Source organism: Pseudonaja textilis, chromosome 3, assembly GCF_049901715.1.
Source record: "Pseudonaja textilis isolate UNSWEBS1 chromosome 3, rPseTex1.2, whole genome shotgun sequence".
In the NCBI taxonomy this organism is placed as follows: Eukaryota; Metazoa; Chordata; class Lepidosauria; order Squamata; family Elapidae; genus Pseudonaja; species Pseudonaja textilis.
In genome coordinates, this window is record NC_141992.1 from 100,180,234 (window position 1) to 100,195,069 (window position 14,836).

The 14,836-nt window shown below is 37.7% G+C and overlaps 1 protein-coding gene across 1 annotated transcript in view; it reads right to left on the reverse strand.

The window, feature by feature from the left end:
* The window catches only part of PAPPA2 (pappalysin 2), a 180,782-nt gene that overhangs the window by 18,014 nt on the left and 147,932 nt on the right, over positions 1 to 14,836 (reverse strand). Inside the window, exons 19-20 of the mRNA XM_026703214.2 lie at positions 11,869 to 11,978; positions 8,539 to 8,610 (exon numbers count right to left, since the gene is read on the reverse strand). Coding sequence (XP_026558999.1) covers positions 8,539 to 8,610; positions 11,869 to 11,978 — 182 coding nt within the window. The remainder of the gene's footprint in view (positions 1 to 8,538; positions 8,611 to 11,868; positions 11,979 to 14,836) is intronic.

Below are 14,836 nucleotides of genomic sequence, written 5' to 3' on the forward strand. Positions count from 1 at the left end.
GATATAAGGGAGCATACGAGTTAGTAATCTTTGCTGGAAACAAAGTGAACTTCGCCTTGGAAAGACTTGCGTCTGATTACTGCATTATGATTTACGAATTATACAGAATTGCCGGACAGATTCTAGGAGGATTGCCAAAGGACTGTGATAACAGAGCAATTGAATCTTCTGTCTCTGGTTTTGTTTACGTAAAGTATTTGAACTCTGTAACTTTAAGTTTTCATCTGTGGATACGGGTGGGACAGAACACCCAATATAATTAACTGAATAAGCATAAGAAATCTATCTGGTTCAACATCCCAATCAGTTCTCAATAATAAGACATCTAAACATTGGATGGATTAATCCAAACTGATGAAGTAAAAAACTCCAAGCAATTTTACCATTGGGGTAAGCAACCATATATACTCAATAACAGGATTATTGAATTTGGATTTATGACTGGATCAGCATGTCAGTCAGTCAGCAAGTAGTCTAGAGAATACATAGAAGGCTACTTGGACAGATATTAGCTGGACTGTTTCTAGCTCTTTAGTCCTTAGAAATCTGGAGACAATGTAACTGAATAAGGAGGCTAGTACTGGATGCAACCAGTCAGTCTTCAAGGGTTTATCAGAATTAAGTTTTCCACTCCACCTCCAATAATTTTGCTGTTTGCTGTGCAGAAGTTGTTTGTGGATCTCAGAAGAGGTCATATGAGGAGAACCTGAATAACTCAGATGATCTCTGAGACCTCAGCCCCAGGGGTGGGATTCTACCGGTTCTGTCCAGTTCTATAGAACCCCTTGTTAACTTTCTAAGCAGTTCAGAGAACCAGTAGTTAGAAGCAATCTCCTTTCATTTTTTTCCACCCTTATTACATTCTTGCCAGAACACCTAGACTTCCTGTCTCCGGAGCTTCTGAGGCTTGGCTTTCTTAAAGGGGAAGGGTTGTTTTAAGATTTTTTACATTGCTGTTGGGAGGAAATACTTCCCTAGACAATCAGTACTTTGAAGAAATAATTGAATAATGAAGCAAAGCTTTTAGTGACAGAGAACCAAGATGAATGACATTCAGCAAGGCTTCTTGGCTAGCTAGAAAGATTGACATTCAAATGTGAGTTTACATATACTTTCTGAGTTTTGGTCTAAAACTGGGTTTTGGTGAAGGTTACTTTTGTGCTTGGTGACATTTAATCCTGTATTTATTGATGGGATAATTTTCCCTATTCAGCTTCAACAAGCAACAGCTACTGTTGTGATTTAATTATTTGTATTGTGTTTGAATTTTTTCCTGCCTCATGGTTTCTTTTTCTATCTGGGGAGGAGGTCTTTCTTCACTGCTTTAGTAGTATCTGGCACTGTCTTTTTGGGGTATACTTCCAAGAGGCAGGATGCAAGCTTGGCACTGATTTTTTTACTGCCTTTCTGGGGGGCATGTAACCTTTCCTTAAATCTGGATGATTTCCTTAGGATATCTTGTGAGGTGAGCAAGACTAGCTGGTATCTTTAAGTGGTGCAAATGGATCTAAGTATTGCTTTTCCTGGGTGTGCTTTTTCTGGAGAGTTTAAATGACCTCCCTGCTAAAAAGTTTCACTTTATGAGCGACAGATGGCTGCATCACTGCATTTTAACTATTTTCATTCTTCAAAGTGCTCTGACACCCTGCCTGATTTGTAACTCTGGCTTGCAGGTATTTTTAATCTAATGATTGGTATTTAGGGCAGCTTTTTGCAAGCAAAGAAGCTTTTGTACTTTTGTACAGGCAATCCTTGACTTACAACAGTTCATTTAGTGACCATTCAAAGTTACAATGGCACTGAAAAAAGTGACTTATGACCATTTTTCACACTTATGACCATTGCAGCATCCCCACTGTCAGAGAGGCCAGGCGAGCAGAAGCCCCACTTGACATGAATGATGTTGAGTTGGCCACGCCCACCCAGTCACATGACCACCAAGCCACACCCACCAACCAAGCTATGTCCGCAGAACTGGTTGTTAAAAAAACTGAATCCCACTCCTGCTCAGTCTACCTGATTTTTGGGATAGAACAAAATATAAGAGTCAGTTCTTATTTTTTATTTTTTACATTTTGGATGGTTAGGCTGGTTGTTCAGCGGAGACACTTGTTTCTAACTCTTAAACAGGTATTCATGGGACTTTTGAAAAAGTCACCAGGTCTAGAAGATAAAATATGTACTTCTACTCATTTGGCTTTAGCTGGGACACATTCCCAATCAAACCAAATCCTTAGATTTCAATTTAAAGCTCATATTTGTTCTTGAGACTTTTACCATTAGTGTGTTCTGAATCTTACTAATTTATTGAAAAGTATGTATGTATGTATGTATGATAAATGAACACACAACATTAAAATGTAGAGATATCATATAGATAACAAAGATATATACTGTCAGGGCAGTTCTCTTTCCAATTGTAACATACGGTTGTAAAATCTGGACCGGCAGAAAGTCTGAGCCAAGAAAAAATGAATTTCCTTTCATTTGTAATGCTTGAAATTATTTTGGAGACTACCTTGAACTGCAACAACAAATAATATAAAATAAAAATAAAACATCTTGAAGCACTCATAATAAGGCTAAGACAGTTTGGACACATAAGGCAAAGACAAGAGTAATTAGAGAAGACTCTGAAACTTGGCAGTTAAGAAAGAAGTTAATTCTATTGCTAATATCTTCAATTGTATCTTTGGACATGTGATTCTAAATTCATGATCTGTGATTTAGAGTCATCAGTTATTTTAATAAAATAAATTCTTCTAAAGGACCTTGTATAGCCTCCCTTTACTTTGGGGGATGTTCAGTTAACTTCCATATTCAGGGCTTGCTGCATATTAAAATCCTACATACTTTCTGCAAATACACATGTAGATAAGAACCCTTTTTAAAAACCAGAATGAAATTGTTCGGGAAAGTGGCTTTCTTCTCCACTGCAGATAAATGACTGTTTGTTTTGTGGAACTGAAGGAGTAAACCCATATTTGCTACTATTGGTTTGGTGCTCCTTCACCACTACATACTGAAACAGCACATACAGATCATTTTAAAAACAAAAGAATTCTCCTATTTTGGATATTTTATAAACCCATTTTTCTACCTCATTTAATTTGCACCAGGCTTATAAAAATTGCATTTCCATATACTTCTAAAAATTCCTATGCCTGGTAGCCAAACTACAGTACATGTTATGACCTCTATCTTCTAACTATAAGTCCTCTGCCATGGTTCCCACAGTAATACCCCAAGGCTCCTTTCCTAATGTAAGTTTGTTTCAACACTGTAAAATGCTTGCATTTAACTGTGATGACAATTTAGAGCATGTGTGGCAATTTGCATCTGTTACCCACTTCAAAAATGGTAGAAAACCTTGTCTGCTTTCAGTAATGATAGCTAGAAAGAGCTCCAAGAGATGTAAGCAGAAGTTCCCATTTCTCAACAATTTAAAAAGAACAGTTGCCAGACTGTATTAGAATCATAGTCTGTCTCTTCCTCTATTTGGTAATATCTTGAGGTAACATCACAAAGTTTTGATTTAAAATATTTGAGTAGGACAGGAATTGGTGGCTAACCGTATTCCAACTGGCTTTGTTTTTTTGTGGTAGTATTCTCTAGGTTGCATCTGATAGCAATAGCAATAGCACTTAGACTTATATGCCACTTTACAGTGCTTTACAGCCCTCCCTAAGTGGTTTACAGTGTTAGCATATTGCACCCACAATCTGGGTCCTCATTTTACCGACCTCAGAAGGATGGAAGGTTGAGTCAACCTTGAGCTGGTGAGACTCAAACTGCCAAATTGTAGTCAGCCGGCAGTAAGCAGAAGTAGCCTGCAGAACTGCATTCTAACCACTGTGTTACCAATAATCTGCCTACGTGAAACATCTTACAAGTGAAAGGGAAGCATAGGCAAAAATCTTTAGGAAGAGGAGGGAAAAAAAGCAGTTCCCGCATTTCTTTTAGAGACCAACAAGGAACAAAAGGAGAACTACTGGAACAAGTTTTAAATTAACAAATATATTTGAAATTCTTAGTCATATTTGATACACAGCTATCCATTCCAAAGTATTAAATTAGAAAAAAAAGATGGCTTTGTACAAATTCTGCTTTCAGCAAGGAAAAGAAAAGGAATAGAAAGCACACTTGGCTGTTGTTTGAAAAAGGCCAGCCCCCAAAAGAGAAGCATGAAACAGCTTTCTATGCCATCTGTTCTTCTCATAATAGTACAAGATTAAAGTGACCTGGAGCATCTGTAATTCAAAGTTTATTGCACTGCCATCATTATTGCTGATGAACTTTCCAAATGCTTTCCCCTTTTTGCACCCTTCTTGTGAATTTACAAATGCTTTACTCCTTTATTCCTGGCACAGAGTGTCTGAAAAAGTCAGAAAGAAAGATGAATGGCCAGAAGGGAAAAACAAAGTTTAGCTATTCTGGCATCAGACAAAGAAGAAATTAGAGTCAGAATTAATCCAAATTACATCATAAAGTTGCCATTTTTTAAGTCTAGGAAAAGAGTCTTGCTGGAGCACAACATGAAGGGCAAGTATCCATGTACACCAGCAACCGATGTATAGCAATTTAACTATCATAGCATTTTTCAAAATTTGATGTTGTTTGATGAAATATAGAGACTTCTATTACTAATTCTTTCCATAGTTTCTCTCAAAGAACTGTGTTTCCCAAGATGGGTGGGAAATTAGATACAAGTATTATACACGTATAGTATATCCTAACACTTTGTGATAAGGTGCTAATTGCTTTCACACCTCATGTCCACCTGTCCTAAGAAGTCTTTACATGCTAAATGATGAAAGAACATGGAAGGAGGCTTTTTATTCATCATTAGACTTTGATCCAGAAATGACCCACGTAAAAGCAGATTGATTCTATTTTCAAAATGAAAGACCTGGGTGAACGTCCAGACATGATAGCATGGGTTATACCAATTCAAATCATAATGTGAGATTACATATTTGAACATTTACATTTAAGAATCCTATGCAGGTTAAAAAGCAGTGCAGCAGGGAATGAACTAAAGGTGTGACTGTTCAAGGTTACAACACCGCTGAAAAAAGTGACTCATGACCAGAGGTGGTATTCAACTGGTTTGCACCGGTTCCAGAGAACTGGTAGCGGTGATTAGGTGTGGGTCGTGGAACTGGTAGTAACTTCTGGCTGGCCACATCCCCGAACCGGTTCCCCGGTCACTGGTCACTTAGTTGCCCCACCCACCCGATGCTCACTCGCTCACACAGCTCACCTGCCCGCCACTCGCCCTGCCCAGTCACTCCTCCCTCCCTATGTGGCACGCTGGGCCCTCATGGTTCGCCTAATCTGAGTTCCCCACGTGGTGCCTGTGCCCCAACTGAGCAACCCTGATCTGCCTGCTCAGGGTAAGGCTGCGAGTTGCACTAGGCCCCCACCCATTGCCCGGGGCCTTTCCGGGCCTCCTCCCTACCGGGCAGGAGGAGGCCAAGGGGGGGCGCTGTTTTTGAGCCAGTCCAGAGGGGGGGGCAGTGGCGGTGGCAGCGCAGCTATGGGAAGCAGCCCCAGGATTTCCTGGCCTCTCGGCCCCAGCACAGCAGAGAAAGTGAAAGGCTTTCCATTCGCTTTCTCTGCTGTGCTGGGGCGGTGGAGGTGCCCCAAAAGGGAGGCCGGAAACTCCTGGGGCTGCTTCCCATAGCCACACTGTTGCCACTGCCCCTGCTGCCACCACTGTTGTGCCCCGAAAGGGAGGCCAGGAACTCCCGGGGCTTCCACCCTCACCCATGTGCTTTGAAAGGGAGGCCAGATGGATGTTTCAGGGTTGCTGCTTTCTTCATTGTCCCGCCTCTCGCTGCTCTGGAGATCGTCCAATAAATTCTTCCCAGAAAAGGTGTGGGTGTGTGAGATAGAGACAAGGAAGGAAGGGAGGGAGGAAGGGCAAGAAGGAAAGAGCAAGAGAAGAAGAAAGGGCAAGTAAGAAAGAGGAAGGGAGAGAAAGAAGTAAAGAGGAAAAAAGAAAGAGAAAGAAAGAAAGAAAGAAAGAAAGAAAGAAAGAAAGAAAGAAAGAAAGAAAGAAAGAAGAAGGGAGAGAAAGAAGGAGAGAGAGAGAGAGAGAGAGAGAGAGAGAAAAGAAAGAAAGAAAAAGAAAGAAAGAAAGAAAGAAAGAAAGAAAGAAAGAAAGAAAGAAAGAAAGAGAAAGAAAGAGAGAAAGGAAGGAAGGAAGGAAGGAAAAGAGAAAGAGAAAGAAAGAGCAAGAAAGAAAGAGGAAGGGAGAGAAAGAGAGGAAGAAAGAAAGAGGAAGGGGGAGAAAGAAAGACAGAAAAAAAGAAATAGGAGAAGAAAGAAAACTCTGTGCTATTATTTTTAATTGTTCCATTAGTTATCATATATTAATATTTTATACTGTCCCTACACCTAGAGTGATTTTACTGCCTTTCTTTTGCCCAGGTATTTTTCAGGGTTTACATGTCAATAGTCCAGAGCATAAATACAGGTGCGTTTAACAGAGTTGAAAGGGACTATGGAAGTCTTCTAGTCCAACCCCCTGCTCAGGCAGGAAAACTCTGAGGATGCCAAAATCTGAATAGAGGTCCTGGGAAAGGTGTTAGAATAACAGAATAACACTTAGAAGGGGCCTTGGAGGGAGCTCTATACCATTTCAGAGAAATGGCTCTCCAGTCTTTTGTTAAAAACTTCCAGTGTTGGAGCACCCGGAAGTTCTGGAGACAGGCAATTCCACTGGTCAATTGTTCTCAGTCTCAGGAAGTTTCTCCTTACTTTTAGGTTGCTTCTCTCTCTGTTCAGTTTCTATCCTTCTGGTGCTTTGGAAAGTTCATTGCCTCCACCCTCTTTCTAGCAGCCCCCTAAAAGCCTGTTGCCTATCACCCTCTTGGACAAAGCATGTGAGCCATTTCTTCCTTTCAGTGGTCCATGAAAGTACATCTATAGTATGTAGATAATAAACTCAAAAGAAGGTGAACCACATTTTTACAGAACTATTAATAAGTTGAGGCTGGGTGTGACAAGGAATGGCTGGGAGGGGAGAAGCCAGGCGAGGCACCTCTTGACTTTAGTGACATTGAGTTGGCCACACCCACCCAGTTACATAACTACCAAGCCACACAGCCAGTCATGTCACCACCAAACCAGGCCCACCCAGTCACATGATGACCAAGCCATGCCCACCCAGTCAAAAGCCCACCTGTCACATGGCACCAAGACACGCCCACCCAGTCACGTGACCCTAAGCCGTGCCCACCAAATAAGCTATGCACACAGAACCAGTAGTAAAAAATTTTGAATCCCACTACTGCTCATGACCAATTTTCACACAACCATTGCAACATCCCCATGGTCATGTGATCAAAATTCAGATGCTTTACAATTGACTTATATTTAAAATGGCTGCAGTGTCCCAGGGTCAGTGATCATGTTTTGTGACTTTCTGACAAGCAAAGTCAATGGGGAAGCCACTTAAAAACCACGTTCCTAACTTAACAGTTGTAGTGATTCACTTAACAACTGTGGCAAGAAAGGTAGAAAAATGCAGCAGGATTCACTTAACAACATAATTTTTAGGCTGAATGTGGTCAAGGACTATCTGTACACCAAAAGTCAGATTTCTTCTTCCATATGGATTACAGGAACAGTAGAAAATTGATTTATTTTCAGTCTGAAGAGGAACTATTTGTTTTATAAGTACAGAAGACATTTCTGTTACATCTTTAGATCAAGCTCAGGGATGTAAAAAGCACCGCCCAGCAACCATTTTGTGGCTTTGACAGTTCTCCCTTCAAAGTGGTTAGATCAACATTTGGGGCATTCATTCATTCATTCTACATTTGTAGGAATATTGAAGAGCTCTATACTACAATGTTTAATCTCTAAGGTCCTCCTGAATAGTAAAGTGGATAAAGCTACCACTGACAGCTGACAGGCTTTAATCAAGTCAGTTAAAAAAGCCTCACTCTTTGGAAGTTACAACTGAGGTCTCAAGAAAACTGTTAGGAAGCCTGCTGATCAAGTTCCTGTATAAACATGGCAAACACTTTTGAACTCTAAACCATGAGTCCAATCTGGTGAATATCACTGGAGTTGGTCATACTAAATGGCTAGTGAACTACCTCACGAAGCGCCTAGACTAATTGAATCGCTCACAGTGGAAAAGCCTCTCCTAGTGACTGCATCCTTCCTGAATTGCTTAAATTGAATTATACATAACGGACTCTCTCTATGTGTATTGATTACACAGGGTACGTTCTCAAAAGTTGGGAACTGGTATAATCCCAATTTACAACAATAATACAACAATAATCCTAATTTACAATTGAGTGGCAATAAAAAGGACACAGCAAATTAAAGATCCTTCTGAGTACAATAAAGTACATTATATACAAAACATCTAAATAAAATCAATTATGAAAGAGATGATTAGAGACAAATCGGGGGGGTGCACAAAAGCACAATGGTTTTTCCCTTTGGCATATGATAGAGGAAGATAGAGAAAGGCGGTGGGGGAGGAGAGAAACAGACAGACAGAATATTTCTTACCTCACAAGAAATAATACAATGAATAGATTTTGGGTTAGGATACCATTCTAATCTTCCAGTACATACGATACTCTGAAGAGAGATAAAAAGAGTTTTGCGTTAGTCAAGAGGATAACAACAGCAAGCAAAAAAATTATTGATGATATGTATCTTATGTCACCAAAGATATATTATATTCTATGTAATGTTAAAGATTTTGTGCAAATGGAATTACAAATTATATACACAATCTCCCATGTGGTAAAGAATTTTGATTCCAGATAATTTTAGGTTTTGCATCATCCTTTTTCTAAAAAAAATCTTGATTTGTGAACCTTATATAGTATATGCAGGCTTATCATTGAAAGATGTTAATAAAAATATTTGACTTTTAAACCTATCAATCCCCACAAAACAAAGAAAATAATATTGTCCTTAGCTAACCTCAAAACATGCCTATACTTTTTGATAAGTATTGTAGAAGCATTTATGTTAATTTACCTCACTGCTATAATATCAAGGTTACTCTATATATGAGGGAAATATGTAGTGAAATTCTAAACCAAGCAGGTTAAAGCCCTGAAACAAGAAAAAGAAACATAGCTAAAACTAGTTTATACTATTCACTATATCCTTCCATATTTTTCTATACTGAAAAGCATCCTTGCTTTTTAAGCATTCTAGCATCCTTGCTTTTACCATCTCCATTTACCTTTTTTATATATTCTTTTCTTCTTTGGAATTATCAATTCTCTGTTTTTGAGGATCTCATGAACTCCTTCCAACCACAACTTTTTCAATCTTTCATATCTTCTCCAGTAGTGGGTGATTGTGCCCTAACACGTGTGCACCGATCAAGCCAATCGGCTGGGAGGATGAAGAAACAAAAAGCTAGGAGTGACCCTCCCACACGATTTTCGATCTTTTAACCTCCCAGCTGGATGGCTTTTTCTTCCTCCTCTCAGCTGATCAGAGGCTTTGTTTTACTACCGTTCAGCTGTTCAGTTGAACCGGGCTGAACCTGTAGCATACCACCACTGATCTCCACAATTTAATTCCTGTTCATTTGCTCTATATAAACAATTCCTCTCAACATGTATACCCTTCTGTATTCATCCTCCTTCACTCAACACTAATTCATTCTTGACTATTATCTCTTCTTGTTTTGTCACAAACATTTCTGAAGCACCCCTTTCTCACTGTATTCAACTTATTTAAGGGTTTTTCTTGAAAAGACCCAACTTGTTTCCGTATAATGAAGTGAACAAAAGTGGACTCACATACATAACTATTTTTGCTTCTTTGAATGAAGTATAAATACATTTAGATTACTGCGTTTATAGTTGATGACTCCAGTTGGCAGATTTCAGTCTGCTTGACCCCAATCAATCTAAGCCCAGGTCCCTAATCTGCTTCACTGTTCTTTCTACTTCACCCTGATCTGTATGGCAGATACCTCTTGGAGACAATGATTCAACAATGCCATTAAAGTTCACAGAATATCCAGTCGACCATCAAATCGAGGAAGAGAAGTGATTTGAAAATACACAGAAGGATCAAGAAATTAACAAAAAAGAGAATTATGTTTAGCGACAGCTCCTGGCAATGGGAATAATTTAGTTTCACAATAACAAAACCTCCTGCCTATATTACACTCTTTTCTGTTTCCCTATTCCCAGGAGAACACTTTTATGTAGCAAGGGCTTTTCAGCTGGAAGGGAAAACATTTCACAAAAAAACCAACAATAGGAGAAAATCAACTCAAGAGCATTCCACTTCAGAATTACAGACCTTAAAGGGGCATAGATACCGTTTTCCCCTGTTGGAACATAATAAGCAGCACAATTGCAGGGTTTATATAATAGAACACACAACAGTGTCTAAAGAAATGAATCTTAGATAATCCTGAAAATTCCCATGAGGAGAAAGATAATATTGGGTAAAAGATAGATAATCTTATTCAGCTCCATAACAACTTGATTTGGTTTTAAAAAAAATGTTTTTAAATACCATTTAAAATACCATCTTCTATTTCATTTTCAGGAAAACTCAAGTTAGAGGAAGCAACAGAATGATAACATCTGAGGTATTTTAGCCACTCCACTGAGAGGGATAAGAATGCAACTAGAAAAAAGCTAAACAACAGAGTCAAGATTCAGGGTAACAAAACCAGAGTGTATCATGATAACTTAGAATGCAAACAGATACTCCACAGATGTTTCCAGATCATTTTTCCTATTTTTTTCTCTCTGTACCTATGCATTTCTTCTTCCCAGAAAGAGCTGGAAAGAATGCCAGGCAAAGACTCAACCAGTGTATTTTCCCAAGCATCATCCAAGCATGAACGGTCTATATTCCTTATTTAAAAATCAAGATTAAGTGAAGTTCTTAAAACTATATTCCAATTGTTTCCAGCCATTAATACTTCATTGTTGGCTTTTTCCACTCCTAGTCTTGTTGGATTCTTGTTCCATAATAACTTCATCATGGATTATAAAAAGCAATGATCTCAAAGCACTATATTGCCATAAGAGTTAGTATTCTATTTATCACATTTAGAAACTGCCCATCTCCCTCACAGTGGGGGCTGTAATGTTTTGACTTCCCCATGTTGACATTGTCACATTCAGATTCTGTTACTAGAGCTGTTACAGCAGTTGTCTTGATCTATATAGCTTAGGTCTAGTTTGTTGGGATGTCATTACTCTTACATGTCAAAAACAGAACAGCAGAATATCTATTTATTAAATTTGTTTGCTGCCCAGATGACCACGAGGTGACAATAACATTATTGGTTGTTACCTATACTTAATGGCCAAATCTACCCTCTGGAGCTACACCTATGTTTTTTCAAACACAAGGTCTAAATTGGATTTCTTAAAAAGGGAAACAGTAATTTACACCCCCCCCAGATAAAAATGTAGCTTTGATTTTCCAGTTCATGATGATTGTTCATAATGAAGCCTCCTTTTTTAAATATTAAAAATGTTAGAATCCCCCAAAATGAGAGAGGTAGGAGGAAATGTCTAAGTAAGCATGAAGAAAAAGCTTGCCCCTTTAATTAGAAATCCAAGCTGCAGCCAGAGGAAGGAGGAAGATGAGTTTTGCACATCATAACTCTTTTAGCTCTTTTCAAAAACAACTTCCTTTTCTGTGTGTTTTTTGCTCCTAGTCATACTCGCTCATCACTCTCATAGCTTTCCTAATGAAACTGGACTATAAGATGGCAATGTACATCAGATCACTGAAGAAACTATAACCTTAGATCAGCACTTTCCACAGTTCTAGGTGAGCAGACTAAAAGCTAATATATTCCTCTTTCAAAGTTGCAGCATTTCCCCTTCTTTTTACCTGGACTTTGGTAGGTTTCAGTCTGTGATCCATGGTATCCATTGTAACATTTTCAGGCAATGTCACAGGATCTCTAGGTAGAAACAGACAGGAAGGTGTGCATGAAGCCCCTGGCACAGGACAAAAAAAGAGAGAGAGAAGTAGCAGATTATAATATCCATCGAGAAATGTGCAAATGCCAAAGGCTTCCATAAGGATTTGCATGCTCTCCAATTTGAGAACATAAGGACTGCTCTGGTACTTTCAAAATTCATCAACAATTGTGAGAATTTTTTATTTAGAAAAAGCAAGAGGAAGAGAGAGAAAATCTAGATTGCTTGGTTGGGGCTTATATATATATATGTTTTCTTAAGTTTTCACGGGTATTTTTATGTATGGTATTCAGCTCTGTTCAGGTATTTTCCCACATCATTATAGTTGTGCTTTTAAAGTTGTAGTGACCGAAACGTTGCTACAACTTTAAAAGCACAACTATAATGACGTGGGAAAATACCCGAACAGAGCTGAATACCATACATACTTACATACATACATACATACATACATACATATCTCCCAAGATTTAGGATGCTATTTTCCCCCTCTGCCCCACCCCACCGCAGTTATTAGCTGTAACTAAAATTGTCCCCTGCCACATTGCTTTCTTTTGCCACCTACAATGTTTACATTTGACAATCTGGAAGAAGTAAATATCTAAGCAAAAAAAAGCAGAATGTGCTGCATTGCAAAAGTTGCATGTGCACAGTATTACCCCCTCACCACCACCACTCATCCTATATAATTCTGTGTGTGAACATGCTCTGTTCTTTGGAAACCTCAAATAATTTTGGCTACAGAAGAACCCAAAGACTTTACAAAAGTGGAATCCCTCAGTGAACAGGCACCATTTTGAAGCTTTGAAATATTGACAAGCAGCAAATTACCTGTATGACTTTTGTTTTTGAAGGGGTTTAAAGAATATTTTTTAAAAATCAGGGAAGATTTGTAACATTGGCATGTTGGACTGAGATTAAAAGAAAAAAACAATTACATGGTTGCCTTTACTGGACGTTTGCTGACAAAGATGGTGGATGTAGCATTTTGATTTTACCTCAGTTAAGAGATGAGTTGTGAGGAGAAGAAAGTTCGTTTTATTCTTTTTTTTTTGTAGAGACAATGATAAGCTATTAAAATTGTTTTTACTAGCTGTGAAGTTCATTCTTTTTTTCCTTTCCCCTTTTTTACCCCTTCACTTGCCCACTCACTCTTTTTGCAGTTTTCTGCTTGTAATTTAGGTGGTTTTAATTGACTTTTACTCTTTTCCTGTATAACATTTAGTAAAATTATTTGCAAAATAAAGACTAATCTATTTACTCAGAGGAATTCCATCTTTAATGTAGTTTAAGTAATTTAACATTAAGAAAGTTTAAGGGGAGGACTAACCTCTAGATTTCCTTTATCTAAATAATGGACATGATGAGAAGCTTTTAATTTTACAGGCATTCAGCTTTATTAGTGGGTATACTTATTGACCTTCATTACTTTGGGATGTAAGTGGTCAAAATCAAGACTCTCTCTGGGTACAATGGGCCTGATTTCCTTTTTAGGAAAAACTCTGTAATTGTAACTTCAGCATGAAAGGCGGCAAAGCAGATAATGGAAGATCATGGCACAGAAACAAAAAGTTGATCTTATTCAGATGAAAACATGTAGGAAATAAGAGATTTCTATCTGTTAGTGTTCTATCTGTGACTATTGTAGCACTGTTGATGTTACCTAGTTTGGATAATGAAAACAAGCAAGCTCAGAGAGCACCAGGGACCCTTCAATTAAAATTTGTGCAATGGCAATATGTTCAATTAAAACTTTTGTTTTAATTTTATGGTTTGATCCAGATACATTAGCTTCATGTACAACTCCAAATTTGTTATCAATATGGAGAAGCATTTTAGATTATTTAAATTCTACAGTATTTTTAACAGGAGTATTGGAAATCTATATCAGTTATATGCAAAGAATAAAATTAGCCTGAATTAAAAATCTATGGTTAATGGATTATTAAATCCATTAATAATTAATGGACTGTTAAATATCACAGAGTATAGGTTTCAAAGTTATGGCATTTACTGCAGCTATTCATTCTTTATCATCTTCAATTTCAACTGTTTGAAAAATCTAGAAGCATGGCTAGAAAAATATCAACACATAATCTATTAGATGGCATTACCCTAAGTCAGTTAATCAATGTTAAGTTTATTATGATCTTAAGATAATATTAATTCAACAGAAGTTTCTTTACATGCTTACAGCATATCCCAGATAATGTTTTAAAAGGGTTGGCTATTGATTTTATTATCTTGGATGCTCTTTTTTCTGATGCCATTAATATATCTTTACTGACATAATGGCAAAACTGATCAATATTCTATTGGAACAAGACTTAATGATTAAAAACAACATTTCTTTCTACTTTTTCTCCTTAGTTTTTATTTTTCTTTCTTCTTTTTGTACACTAAATAGAGATTCATCATTTTTTATGGTTGATATAGTGTTGGTCTTCTTTCCCAAAGTCACCTTCTGATAACTTAAAAAATCACAACAAGCTTCTCGGCTCTATTAATCTTTCCAGACTTTATGAATAATGAATTCTTCTTTTATATTTAAGACTCTTCTGCATGTACTAATCTCCTGGAAAAGCCTCTTCAGGGATAGGAAGATGTTTTTTTCATCAGCTTAATCTCAGTGAAGGAAAACTCAGAGGTTTAATACTATTTGATTTAAGAATACAGTTTACAGTTGGGAGACATGAGTAAGGATTAGGCTGTGTACCCTTTTCATTTTTTTCCTTTTGAGAATTACATAAACTCTTTTTCAATCCACACTATCCATTCTTTTTGGCTTCTAGAGTAAATATTTAATATGAATCTAAGAGAGAAATATGTTTTTGTTGTTTGTCTTTGGGACTTACTTGTGAATACCTGAACATTAC